The sequence below is a fragment of the Coturnix japonica genome, chromosome 2 (genome assembly GCF_054131305.1).
Source record: "Coturnix japonica strain WE chromosome 2, WE-NBRP24, whole genome shotgun sequence".
Classification (NCBI taxonomy): Eukaryota; Metazoa; Chordata; class Aves; order Galliformes; family Phasianidae; genus Coturnix; species Coturnix japonica.
Genome location: NC_140664.1, coordinates 120,435,931 through 120,448,012, shown reverse-complemented (window position 1 = coordinate 120,448,012; position 12,082 = coordinate 120,435,931). Strand labels below are relative to the sequence as shown.

Sequence of the window (12,082 nt, the reverse complement as noted above, 5' to 3'; positions counted from 1 at the left end):
AATGACAATTATTATTAATGTTGCTAACACCGTGGTGGTGTACTATGTGTGATATTTTTATCTTCATCATTTGAGAGTTTCATTTCCTCAGGAGGAACGTTATTAACTGCAGACCACATTCTTGATTGTGCTCATCCTAACGATAAAAAGAGAAAGCACAGACTAGGCTGGAACAGATCACATTTGCTTAAGGACATTCCTTCTTTTATAGTGTAGTATGGAAAAATCAGCAGATTGCCAGTGTGGGTGAATTTTGTTCAAGTATCCGAGTCACATGGACAGAGACAAGTGAGGATAACATAAACTTAAGGTTGAGAAAGTGCTAGAGTCTTGTTCTTGCACTGTCATATACTTGTTCATAACAGCCATGGAATTAGCAGCTATCCCAAACAAAACGTGCGCACATGCAGCAGAAAGTCACACAGATGTAGAATGAACTGGGTAGCACAGGCTTAAGAAGCCTTCCAGGCAAAACAAATGCTCTAAAATATGTCCATGACCAGAAGCACCAATGGTTGCCCTCATAGGATGCCTTCCTGCTTTTACAGGTCAGTGGCACAGTCTTTAATCAGATCGTAAATGCATACATTAGGTCACTTGTTCATTTTTCATTGTTAAATCCCCATTCTATTAGAAATTGGTGTCAAATCATACATTATTCTGTATATTTTTGAATAGTTTCTGTTCCACAACAGAAATGGGGCTTTGTAATCACCATAGTGATAATTTCTAGAGCATTATAGTCTTCTAGGTCTTAAAGGAATTCACAAATATCAGGATCTCTTTTTGTGTTTCATTAAGGGGAAAAAAAGTCACAGAAATGTGGAGGCCCTGGTCAGAATAAGGGTACAAGCCCCTGCAGGGTTGGTGTGATAGGCCCCTGCAGCCCAGAGCAGCTCTTATCACCTGGGAGTGAGGTGATGGCTCAGGGAACAGTGCCACCCATACCAGCAAAGAACGTACGGGTAGGATAGCGCGATGCCCTCTCCAAGGGAAGGAAAGCCTTCCCCCCTCATTCAGAATCTTACTATTTCCCATTCTTTAGTTAAAATGTGAAGAAATTATCGCATTTAAGGCAGGACATGGAGAAACCAAGATACTGATTTCCTGTCCTTTTTCTCCAGTTTGAACCTAAAGGCGTTTTGTGCCGAGAAGCAGTGAATGATTGTGACATTGCAGAGAACTGCACCGGAAACTCCAGTCAGGTGATTTTTATAACTTATGTCCCAGAAATGAAAATACCGGTCGTATCTCAGTCACTATGAATGTTACTGTCGTGTATGGTATGATGTATAAAACTTGCTATTAAACCTGGTTTAAGCTCAGAAGGAAAATATAGGAATGAGGTAACATTCCGTATGCCATTTGTACACTTTGTTTCCAAACATTTCTGAATGATCTCTTAGTTATTTTCTCTCTCTTTAGTGTTCTCCCAATATTCATAAAATGGATGGATATTCATGTGATAACAGGCAGGTAATTGTCATTTCAATTTCTTTTATGTTCTCAGTGCTTTTATGGATTACATTTTAGAGAGTTTAGTTTAGTTTAAGAACTTTGGAAGTCACCTGAGACAGTGTCATCAAATTTGTCTTTTGGGTGCTGGTCATATTTTGGAGCTAAGCATTTAAGTAGGATCATATTACTTGACTTGCTAGAAAATATAGCAAGTCTGTATATTTTGCAAATGATTTTTGGATGTTTGTTTGTTTAAAAATCAAATTATTTGAAGTTGTTTGTATATATTTTCTCTCTTTTTAGGGCATTTGCTTTGGAGGAAGATGTAAAACCAGGGATCGACAGTGTAAATATATCTGGGGTGAAAGTGAGTAAATGTTAATGTTTCTAAGTTTGTTATAATTCATGTGGCTTGAAAAATAATCTTTCCTGAGAAAAATTATGTGTACTCAGAACCACTGAAAACAACCAGGTCTGCATGCTGTAAACAGTATTGACTGCGATCCAGAACTCTGCTCCATTTTGATTTTTTGCCCTTAAATTTAGGTTTTCTTTTGAGCAATTTTGGTACTTCTCAAACTTTAAACTCAGTTTTTTAACTTTATGCTGTTTGTTTCTGTCTTAGTTCCATGATTTTTTGTTCATGTCCTAGTGCTGACTGCATCACATAGTTTGCCAGATAACACATCCCTTGCTCCTTTTTGTGGCATAAACTATTAATCAGGCAGACCTCTGGCCTATTCTGAAATGTAGGAAAGATCAAAGAAATTGCAGTGGACACTCAAAAAGAAGAGCACAGGTCCAGCATGTGGACTGCATGTTTCTCTTTGAAGACAAGGTTTCCTGAAATGATGCCTGCTGGCTGTGGAAAATACTTCCATAGGCAAAGTGTGTATTTAGCTATCATTCAATTAAAGCTTTGGCAGTTGAAACAAACCTGCATATGTAGAAGAACCCCACATGCAAGAAGGGAAAAATAATGGATTCCTTTGGTCTGGATGGTAATATATATCATCTTATCATTCACAGCATATCTGTAGTTATCTTCCTGTTGCTGTTGTAGATATTTTCTACTGCCTTATGTTTGATTGGCAGTGTTCTAACTGTGAGAGAGATTTGATCATTTTATGATTGGAAAATAAGGAATTAGATTGCATTGCAGTACAAAAAGGTGCCGCTTACATACTTGCCTTTGTTGAAAGCATACAGGAATTTCTATGTGGTCACATGTAATACTTCTCTTGGACATGAGGTATGTTACACATTTATATTACTAGCACGCAGACTACAACAGTTTCAGTGGTATATTTATACAGAACCTTTGGTAGGACAAAAGCACTTTGAATGGCTTTATTATGCTGGGAAATTATAGGAGCGCAGGCAATGCTGAAGATGAGTTCCTTATGCAAGTCACAGAAAGCTGAGTTTAAATTTATTTGAGAGTTTTGCTCAAAATTACTGATATCTTTGGAAAGCCTATGCTGAACAGCAGGATGGTAACAATTCACCTGAAGGTTTTATGTGAGTAACTCCCTTCTAAAGCCCTGGCATGTCCTATAATTATATTAAGCTGTTGGTATTTATGCTGAATGTGGTGCTTCCTAAGCAAGCTTTGCTGGTTAGCTTTGATAAAAAGAGGCACAGAACACCTTCTCCATCTGCCTCATTCCTTTTCTCTCTCCCCCCCCGTTTTGTTTTTTCCTCCTCTTTTTCAGCTCTTTATCTGATTACCTTACTTGTGTGAGAGACTGAAGTCTTTCATTTAACTTCTCATTAACAACCTAGGGAGCCTATAATGACATTTATTGATTCATTTCAGTGGCTTCTGGACATTTTGGGCCAATAAAATGGGTCAATCTGAAAAAATTTTTGAAAGAATCCAGTCAACAATACTCAGTTCTCTTTAAGAATATCTTGCAGAGCACCAGAGCACACCTGCAGAACACGGTACTGCACGTGACAGATTGGGAAGCTCTGTTTACTATCATGGTGCATCCATGTTTCCCAGGACTTGGCTTTTCAAAGTCTTCATTGCCTGAGAAGACATTTATTTCTGTTTCAGAAGTGTCAGCTGCTGACAGGTACTGCTATGAGAAGCTGAATATTGAAGGGACTGAGAAAGGAAACTGTGGAAGAGACAAGGACTCTTGGATACAGTGCAATAAACAGTAAGTTGATCCATTTAAAAATGTCCAGTGTGGGATTTTTATCCCTTCTTCAGTTCCCGAGGTTGCATGAAGAGACCTCTGTACGGAAGTGTGTCCTGTTTTTTCATTCTAATTCTGCTTACAAATCCTTTCCCAGATCTCTGTGCAGATGTTGTAACCTTACTTTTGTTCTTATACAAACTCGTATGTGAAAAATATGCATTAACGTGAGAAAGGCCTTACCCTCCTAGTTTGACAATGTGCAAGTCCCTGCACACAAGTTTAAAGCCCCCTTGACAGTTGTGTCTCTAATTCCTTTATGTATGTTAGAGACTGCTTCTACTGTTTCTCCATGGGACAGCTGTTGTATCTTAATAGGATATTAAATCAGTGTGATGTGTTTTTTTCTTGACAGTTCTTCATTTGCAGAGCATTGTTGATAATACATCACAAAAAAGCCTCATTCTCAGGAGAATAATTTTTGTGGGAAATAGGACATTATTTATGGCAGTTCTGTCAGTGAGAAAAAAGCTAAGAATAACAAATATGTTGCAAGGCAAGTGAAGCAAAACACATTTTTTGAACATGCATTTTTCTTGAATTTTTTTTGTATCTGTTTATTCTCTCAATGCAGGGATGTGCTTTGTGGATACCTTCTGTGCTCGAATATATCTAGTGTGCCCAGACTGGGAGAACTTGATGGTGAAATCACCTCATCAGTCTTGCAGTTTGGAAAAGTCTACACTTGCAGGTAATTGGAAATCCTGAAAATAGGACTGTCAATATATATCTTGTGTGGAAAAGCAGCTTTCTCATTCTGAAGTGGAGAACTGTCTCCATTTAAAAAAAATATGGTGTCCCTTTAAGATGTAATCATTATTCCAGCTCAAACTCTGTTAACCTTCTGAAACTTTACTGTGTTTGGAGAATACAGCCATTCTGCAGACCCCTTTATGTAGCTGTCAATTTTGCCAATGGAGAGTTAAAGCTCTTCTCTGGCCTCTTGAAACTACATTCTTTAGTGTTTGTAGCGTGCTTAATTTGCTGAAAATACTTAGACATTTGCTGCACTGCTAAAGCTAACTGGCAGCTTAATGCATTGCCATACATTAGTTTAATCCCTGCTATAGACCTGGTATGTTTTAACAGCAAGATGAAATAAAGTCCTGCATAACTAAATTCAGTGTTTTATACAACACAAGCTCTTATGCAAGAAAAATATTGTTTTCATCGTTATGTATCTTTGATGTAGATATACTCCATTTTACTTTGCTTCTCATTAGGGCCAGTGAGATAATTTAGCCAGTACTTACTCTTCCCTCATCCTGTGTGTGACATAATGCAGACAGAAATGAAGGTAGCAGCCCAGAGCACAGTTGGTCAGTTTTCTGGTAAAAGCACAAGTTTTTGGGGTCTTCCTGTTTGTCTCATAGTGGTGGGCACGTGAAGCTTGATGAGGAGACGGACCTGGGCTATGTGGAGAATGGGACGCCATGTGGGCCGAACATGGTGTGCCTTGACCATCGCTGCCTCCCCATTGAATCATTCAACTTCAGCACCTGCCCGGGCACCACAGACACTCAGATCTGTTCAGGACACGGTGTACGTTCTTATACTCTTCACTCCTTTCTTCCGTTCTGGCTGAGTATACAGTATTGTGTAGTAGAGTAGCTAGACCTTGCATGAAGCCAGCAGCGTGACTCTAGAAGTCTTTATACTGAAGGAGACATATCAGTGAACATAGTGTGTTGCAGTCAAGGCACCCTAAACTATGAGTCACAGTAAGTAGGTATTAATTTTACCAAAAAAATCACAGCCATCACTTCAGCTAACTTGCTGGGTATTTTCTCAGGCAACATTCAGAATGATATAAAAGTTTTATTGTCCATTTCTTAGAAAGGGAGGGCTCTGTTCTTCCAAATGCTGTTTTTAATTACCTCAGTTGTATCAACAGCCAAGAAAATTCATAAAATCATTTGATTTTGTTGGCTGAGAGTTAATTCTCTCCAGATAATGGAGCAGTGAGCTGGTTTCTGCCTCTCACGGTCACCTTCCTTGGTCACTGCAGAGCCTATGGCTTTGCTGTGGCTCTGGTAAATCCTTTTGTACCTCACACAGTTTGAAAGAGTGTCCAGGTCCCTGTGGCCTGAGATCAAAGGAATTGTTCTCTCATAATGCCTTTTGTCTCCCGTGCTGCATGAAAATTCCTTTTATTATCTGAAATTAAGCACTTCTTCCTATTAAAAAAAATAATTGAGTCTCCTAAAGCAATTTTAGATGGCTCTATTAAATATACATTGAATGAAAATTATACTAATGTACTCAGTATATCCCACTATGTGATATATTACATAATATATTACAATATAATACATATATAAAGTGTAATTATGCGTTTAATATATTTATATCTAACACATAAATTAAAAATTGCTGTATATTAAGAATGTTATTCAAAATTTTGCAGGCAGTTAAAATTGGTGCTAACTGTACCTATACTGTAGTTTAATTATGGGAATAGATTAATTTTATTATTTTATTCTGAACGGCACTTTTGGCTGCAGGTTTGTAGCAATGAAATAAAGTGTGTCTGTGACCGATTCTGGGGAGGAGATGACTGCAGTTCTCGCATCAAAGATGATGGGTATTTTTATAAAAATGCCATCAACAAAGGTACGTAGTTACAATTTTTTTTTAACCAATATTTAGTAAAGCTTGGATTTGAGCAAATTTCATTAAGCAAAACTAGTTCTACGACTCTTTCAGCCAGCATACAACTGATGCACTGGTAGGAGCCTCATTCCCTTCACTGTCCGTGCTGCTCATGAGTATTCTGTGCAGTACTTGTGGCCATCACCATTGCATCTAGTTGTACCTTGCTTGCCCTGGACATTTTAGTGGCCTTGTTAAGTGCATTGTTAGGTTAGGACAAACAAAAATTTACTAGTTCTTGTGTCTTGGTGGTAAGGTATAGTTACTCAGGTTTCATTTTTGTTTGTAGAGTCAGTTTTTTATTACATGGCAAATATGCAGATTGTTGACACACAACTTTTAGTCTTATACATTTTTTTTTTTTTTTTTGAGTGAGAGTTTTATTCCTCTTGAGGCTTGCATACAAGAGGAGGATGTATTGGAGAAAAATGAGGGTGTTAATGTTTTATATAGTCATTAGAAATTGCTCTGCAGGGCAGTTTTACTATCTTCCAGAATCTCATTTCTGGTCTTTTTTAGGTTTTTCATCAACAGAGAAGTTTTAAACAAAGACAAAAGTCCCTTTTATTCCAATGTAAGAATTCGTTTACTAGACAGATAATATAGTTGCAATACAGTAGTTTAATATTGATGACATTATATTGGTATACCTGGCCCAGCTTCCCAAGTGGCAAGCATTCAGTTATATGAAACAGATAGAAGTAAAAGGTTGATGTATGAACAAACTTATAATGTCCATGCTATATACTTCAAGATGGTATTGCTGGTTACAATTAGTCATCCTAGTGCAAGATGTTCAAGCAGGTTTTTGAAAGGTGGTGAATTTACTGTTCTTGTATATTTTATCCTGAAACTACATATTTTTCCCCTTTCTTGTGTTTCTAGGTGTTGTTAGCACAAACATAATAATAGGGGCTATTGCTGGCACCATTTTAGTGTTGGCTCTCGTTTTAGGAATAACTGCTTGGGGTTACAAGTAAGTAAATTGTATTCTTCTTAATTTAGTTAACAATTTTTTGTAGTATTAGCATTTCTCAAATAATTCTTATATGTATATGTGATGTTTGCTTTTGGAGGGCTTAATCCAGGTTTGAAAGATTTTGTTTTATTTTATTTTATTTTATTTTATTTTATTTTATTTTATTTTATTTTATTTTATTTTATTTTATTTTATTTTTTCTATTTCTTTTATTACTGGAAATGTCCAGATTATAATTTTACTGCAACTAACTCAGGAAATGCCAGAGTACAGTCTGATTCATTTACAATGACAAAATAAATTTGGATAGATTTGCCTTCAGACAGCAAAGCATTTAACCACAAGTTTCCTTAAACAGATATTTGTATTCAGTCAGCTTAACCCCAAATTTAAGCACATTATTTTATGAGAAAGACCTGTGATTTATAAATAAGTTGTGAACACTTTCCTGATGTAGAACTGTAAGTGTTCTGCTCTCTGAAGGTCATAGTGCATTGCTTTAATCTGACTGCCCTTTTTCAGTATTTCTCCTTTTGTGAATTTCTTCTAAACCCAGAAAAATGTAGTTCTTTTGCTTATATTACAAAAAGTCAGGTTATTTGGTCACCGGTGTTTGAGTGAGGGTGACTGTGGAGCCCTTCCTCCATGGGCACTTGGGGCAAAGCTGTGCTGCAGGCAGTGCTGTGACCAGGACATGGCCTCCATGGTTTGGCATTACAAACTGGCCTGTCCCCTGCCCAGTGTTACTCTGAGGTGGGCTGAGGGCAGCTAGAAATACAAAAAGAAAGAGGCCTTTGGAAAAAAGGCTCAGGGGATTACAATAGTAAAAAGACAGGTTATGCTGTCATGATAGTTCAGCCTTACCTGCTGGCAGTATTTGAAAATCTGGGCTTCTATACTGAGTACAGCTCCAAAAGTTAAGGGCAGTTTGGAGATTAGCCAGAGAGATTCGCTTGAAGTGAAGGGGGAAAGTGCACCTTACATAAGCAGCATCACAGTAAACAGACTTCAAGTTGTCGTGAAGGGCACCTCCAGCCCAGCACTGACTTCATCCATCAACAGGAGTGTTTTTCCTTGTTTATGATTACGTTTATTTCAGAGTTGGATTTTGTTGAAAAATTTTGAGCAAAAATTTTATTCTGCATATGTTTTACTGTCCATGTGTACCTCCATACTGATAATGTCATCATATTTCTTTCTCTTTTCTTTTTATGGAAAGAAACTATAGAAGACAGAGGTATGTACTAGAAGTAATTGAATGTATTTCTGGAAAATTCTGGAATTGCTCATTTACATGCTACAAAGAAAATATGGGGTGATGAATTAACGTAGTTTTAAAAATATTTACTTGAATATATGACATTGATATTGATTCTATGCACACTGCTTGAAATCTCAGTTTCACTGGACTCATTGGCAAAAGTAATGTTTACTTCTTAGAGTGTTTTAGGAAAACAGGAGAGTATTTCCAATAAAAGGCTGGAAATCTGCTACTAGGGATGAAATTGTCCTTGAGAGGCTGAGGATTGAATAATTAATATTCACACGATGTTCAGGAGCCGCATGAGACAAATTCATTTCCAGAGCTTCTTTGCAGTTAATGCAAAGTACAATGCAGTTAAATTGGTGTGCGAAAGAAGAGCCCATTGCTGCCAGCCACCCTGCTGAAGTATTTGTAGCCAAATCATGGCACCAGCTTCAGCAGAGGCCTCAGCTTTCACACTTTCAAGCTGGTGGCCAAAACCCAAACAGTGATTTGGGGTTCAGCTCCCAGAAGACCATCATCTGCTTGACAAACCAATCTGGGAAGGACATCTGCTGCTTCCCACAGGCCTCTGCAGATGGAACATTCTCTCAAATTCTCCTGTTTTCTGCCCATATTACCAATCCAAGCTGTTGCTTTATGTGTTGCTGCTACCTGTTGTGCTTGTTCTTCACATCCTCTGCCTGTGTAGTGCTTTCTCTGCCAGGCTCAAAATACTTGCAAAAAGCAGAAAAGCTCTGCCAAGTGCTGGATAATTTGTGTTGTGCACATCAAGTTCAGAGAGGAGACAGAAACAGTGACTATAAGAAGCCAAAGCAAGCATTATGGTTGGATTGGTAGGTAGGAAATGTCACCAGGCACAAGGAAGGAAGAATTGGGGAGTATGGAGGGGCTGAGTGGTCTGCGTTGCATCCACAAACACATGCATCCACAAACACATACATAGTTACTCTGTGCACATCAGCGTTGGCAGAGGACAGAGCAGTGGGAACCTCAAAGTATGGGAAAAGACTACCCCCTGTGCTATAGCACTGGAATATTAGAGATATAATGCTTTTCACATTTCCTAAGGGTGTGATCAATTTGCAGCTATGACTGTGGGCATGGACACCAGCATAGGTCGCAGTTTTTGGAAGTGATAAAGGGATGGAGATACTTCATGAAGAAAAGGAAGTTTGTAGAACTATTCTGTAGAACTACCTATTCTAAATAGAATTACTTTGGATATGTGGGTGCTCCACAAGTGTTAAAAAGAGGCAGCCACCTCAGTGTCTTCTTTTAACACTATTTATTTTTAGTCCTTAAATAAAGGTGAAAACAATCCATTGAGATATTTTTAAGCATTACTTAAGGAATAGCATTGGTAGTGCTAAGTGAAACAAGGAACCGGAAAGTAACAAGAGGAGTGATTTAGCAAGGATTCTGTTAGCTGGGATAAAGTGGCTGTATGGGAGCAGCTATTTCTGAGCAGGCAGTGAGAGAGCACTTTGCTGGAGGAGCCCTGGGGAGCAGAACTGTGCAGACTCTGTCAGTACTGAAAAGATGTAGCGGCTGAGGAATGGGAACTCAAGAACTGTTAGAGAAATAACATGCAAGTACTGTGGTACATTAGTGATTACATATTTCAAATACTTCAGGACCATTATAAATTCAAATCTGGAATGAAGAGAGACCAGTTCCAGTCTGGAGTGGGACATAACCTAAGTATGAATCAATCTTCTGATAAATGTGCATCTTGATAGGAGAAAACTGAAGCCAAGAGTCATTGAGCAGGGCAGGGATAATTAAACTGCTGGTATTATGCTGTAGCCAGCTTTCAGATGAGCAATTTGTATTTTCTGGCTTGGTGGAACTGTAACTGGAATGTTTAGATTGGAGTTTTTCAGCTGGCAATGAATTTACCACCTGAACGAGAGTGGCATAACTTGATTAAGACTTCCTAATGCATCATTTTGAGCACCAAAGCCACGCTTCTGGCACTAGAGGAGGGAACTTTTCTCAAATTGGTGTGGCATTACTTTTATGCATCTTGGCAGACTGAATCTGTTGTAGTGATCAGTAGTAGCTGAGAAGCTCTGACGCTGGCATCAATTCCTCCGCACATGGGGATAGTTAATGAACTGAAGGCCTTTCTCCTCCTGAAGTTTAAACAACTCGTTATTGTTATTCTTGAATTCAGTACCAGTCACAAAAAAACTGAACAGAAGGTATCCATCTCAGTAATCATCCAGAGGGAAAAACACACATTCACTTTTCCTGAACTCCGCTTTAACCCAGGGGTGGGCAACCGGGAGTACCTTTCACAACCCATACAATGAGCCCTTGAACTGTCTGTGCTTAGGTATCCAGCATCCCAAGAACCTCCAACTTTAAAAACAGTGATCAGAGTTTATCAGTAAAATGCTCCTTGCTTTTCCCTCCCAAAACCACATCATTCCCTTTTCTGAACTATCAGAGATAAACAGTAGTCTTCTCTTGAGTAGTTGAGTTACTTCTTATAGATCAAATGTGTGTGTTTAACAGGTTTCCGCAAGGATCACGATCTTTGCCTCTTTCCTTAAAACTGATATTTGTGTGCGTTTGTGTGTGTACTCATGCCTGCCATGTTCTCTGACTCTCTGATGTTTGTTATGCTTCAGACAAATACCCCAGGGAGATTATGTAAAAAAGCCTGGAGAGGCCGACTCCTTCTATAGCGACATGCCTCCTGGAGTCAGCACAAACTCTGCATCTAGTTCTAAGAAGAGGTCTGCTTTTCTGTCGCATTTTCAGATTTCTACCTGTTCCATCACCCATTATTCCATTAGTCAGAACATTTCATTGTTTTGCAGCAGGTTTGATACTTTCTTCTTTCTTTGTGGAATGTTACGGTCAGCATCCTTTGTGCTTTGATTACTGATTTTTCTCACATGCCCTGAGCTACTAATTATTACAATTAGACGACATTAGACATGTTTTCCAATGGAAGCCAACTTTGGGCAGTCCAATTTTCATCATTTTCCTGCTTGAAAATTGCTTTCAAGTAGACTACAGTAATAACTGCTCAATTAAAACAAATATTTAAATTAAAAAAACACACCTTTTATCATTTAGTCATGTAATCAAAGAAAAGGAACACTGTCTTGCTTCAATAATAAATGTAAACTGTATTTATGCCTTTATTTATTGGTGTAATTAATTCACGGAGTTGACCTAGACTTCTGGATAGTATCCTTGCTTTCTCATAGTAAGGATGATGGTACTTACATTTTATTCCACTTTCACTTGTTGGACTAATGTACTAAATGGCTGCCAAGAGTTATCTTAAAAAATGATTCCACAATGTCCTTCTGTAGTTTCTTGCTTGCTGTTATGAGTAACTGAAGAGGGCATTAGATTTTTCCAATGTCCAGATTTCACTTATTTTGCTTTTGCTCTGATTATTAGCAAAAGAAAATAAGTATTTAAAAATGGAAAATTCATTAAAAAACACTGTGAGTCCTCTGTAATTGCTGAGGTCCTGAGGTTATGATGCTCCAAGTC

General features: G+C 38.1%; 1 protein-coding gene across 13 annotated transcripts in view; it reads left to right on the top strand.

The window, feature by feature from the left end:
- Window positions 1–12,082, top strand: part of ADAM22 (ADAM metallopeptidase domain 22) — a 123,334-nt gene that overhangs the window by 89,279 nt on the left and 21,973 nt on the right. For 5 of the 13 annotated variants that reach the window (XM_015853468.3, XM_015853466.3, XM_015853465.3 and 2 more), the window contains 10 exons: window positions 1,125–1,205; window positions 1,426–1,476; window positions 1,762–1,825; window positions 3,521–3,626; window positions 4,240–4,356; window positions 5,039–5,207; window positions 6,170–6,278; window positions 7,203–7,293; window positions 8,516–8,533; window positions 11,200–11,394. In XM_015853468.3, the coding sequence (XP_015708954.2) occupies window positions 1,125–1,205; window positions 1,426–1,476; window positions 1,762–1,825; window positions 3,521–3,626; window positions 4,240–4,356; window positions 5,039–5,207; window positions 6,170–6,278; window positions 7,203–7,293; window positions 8,516–8,533; window positions 11,200–11,394 (1,001 nt within the window). The remainder of the gene's footprint in view (window positions 1–1,124; window positions 1,206–1,425; window positions 1,477–1,761; window positions 1,826–3,520; window positions 3,627–4,239; window positions 4,357–5,038; window positions 5,208–6,169; window positions 6,279–7,202; window positions 7,294–8,515; window positions 8,534–11,199; window positions 11,395–12,082) is intronic. The other 8 variants (XM_085540614.1, XM_015853470.3, XM_085540613.1 and 5 more) reach the window with 2 other exon arrangements.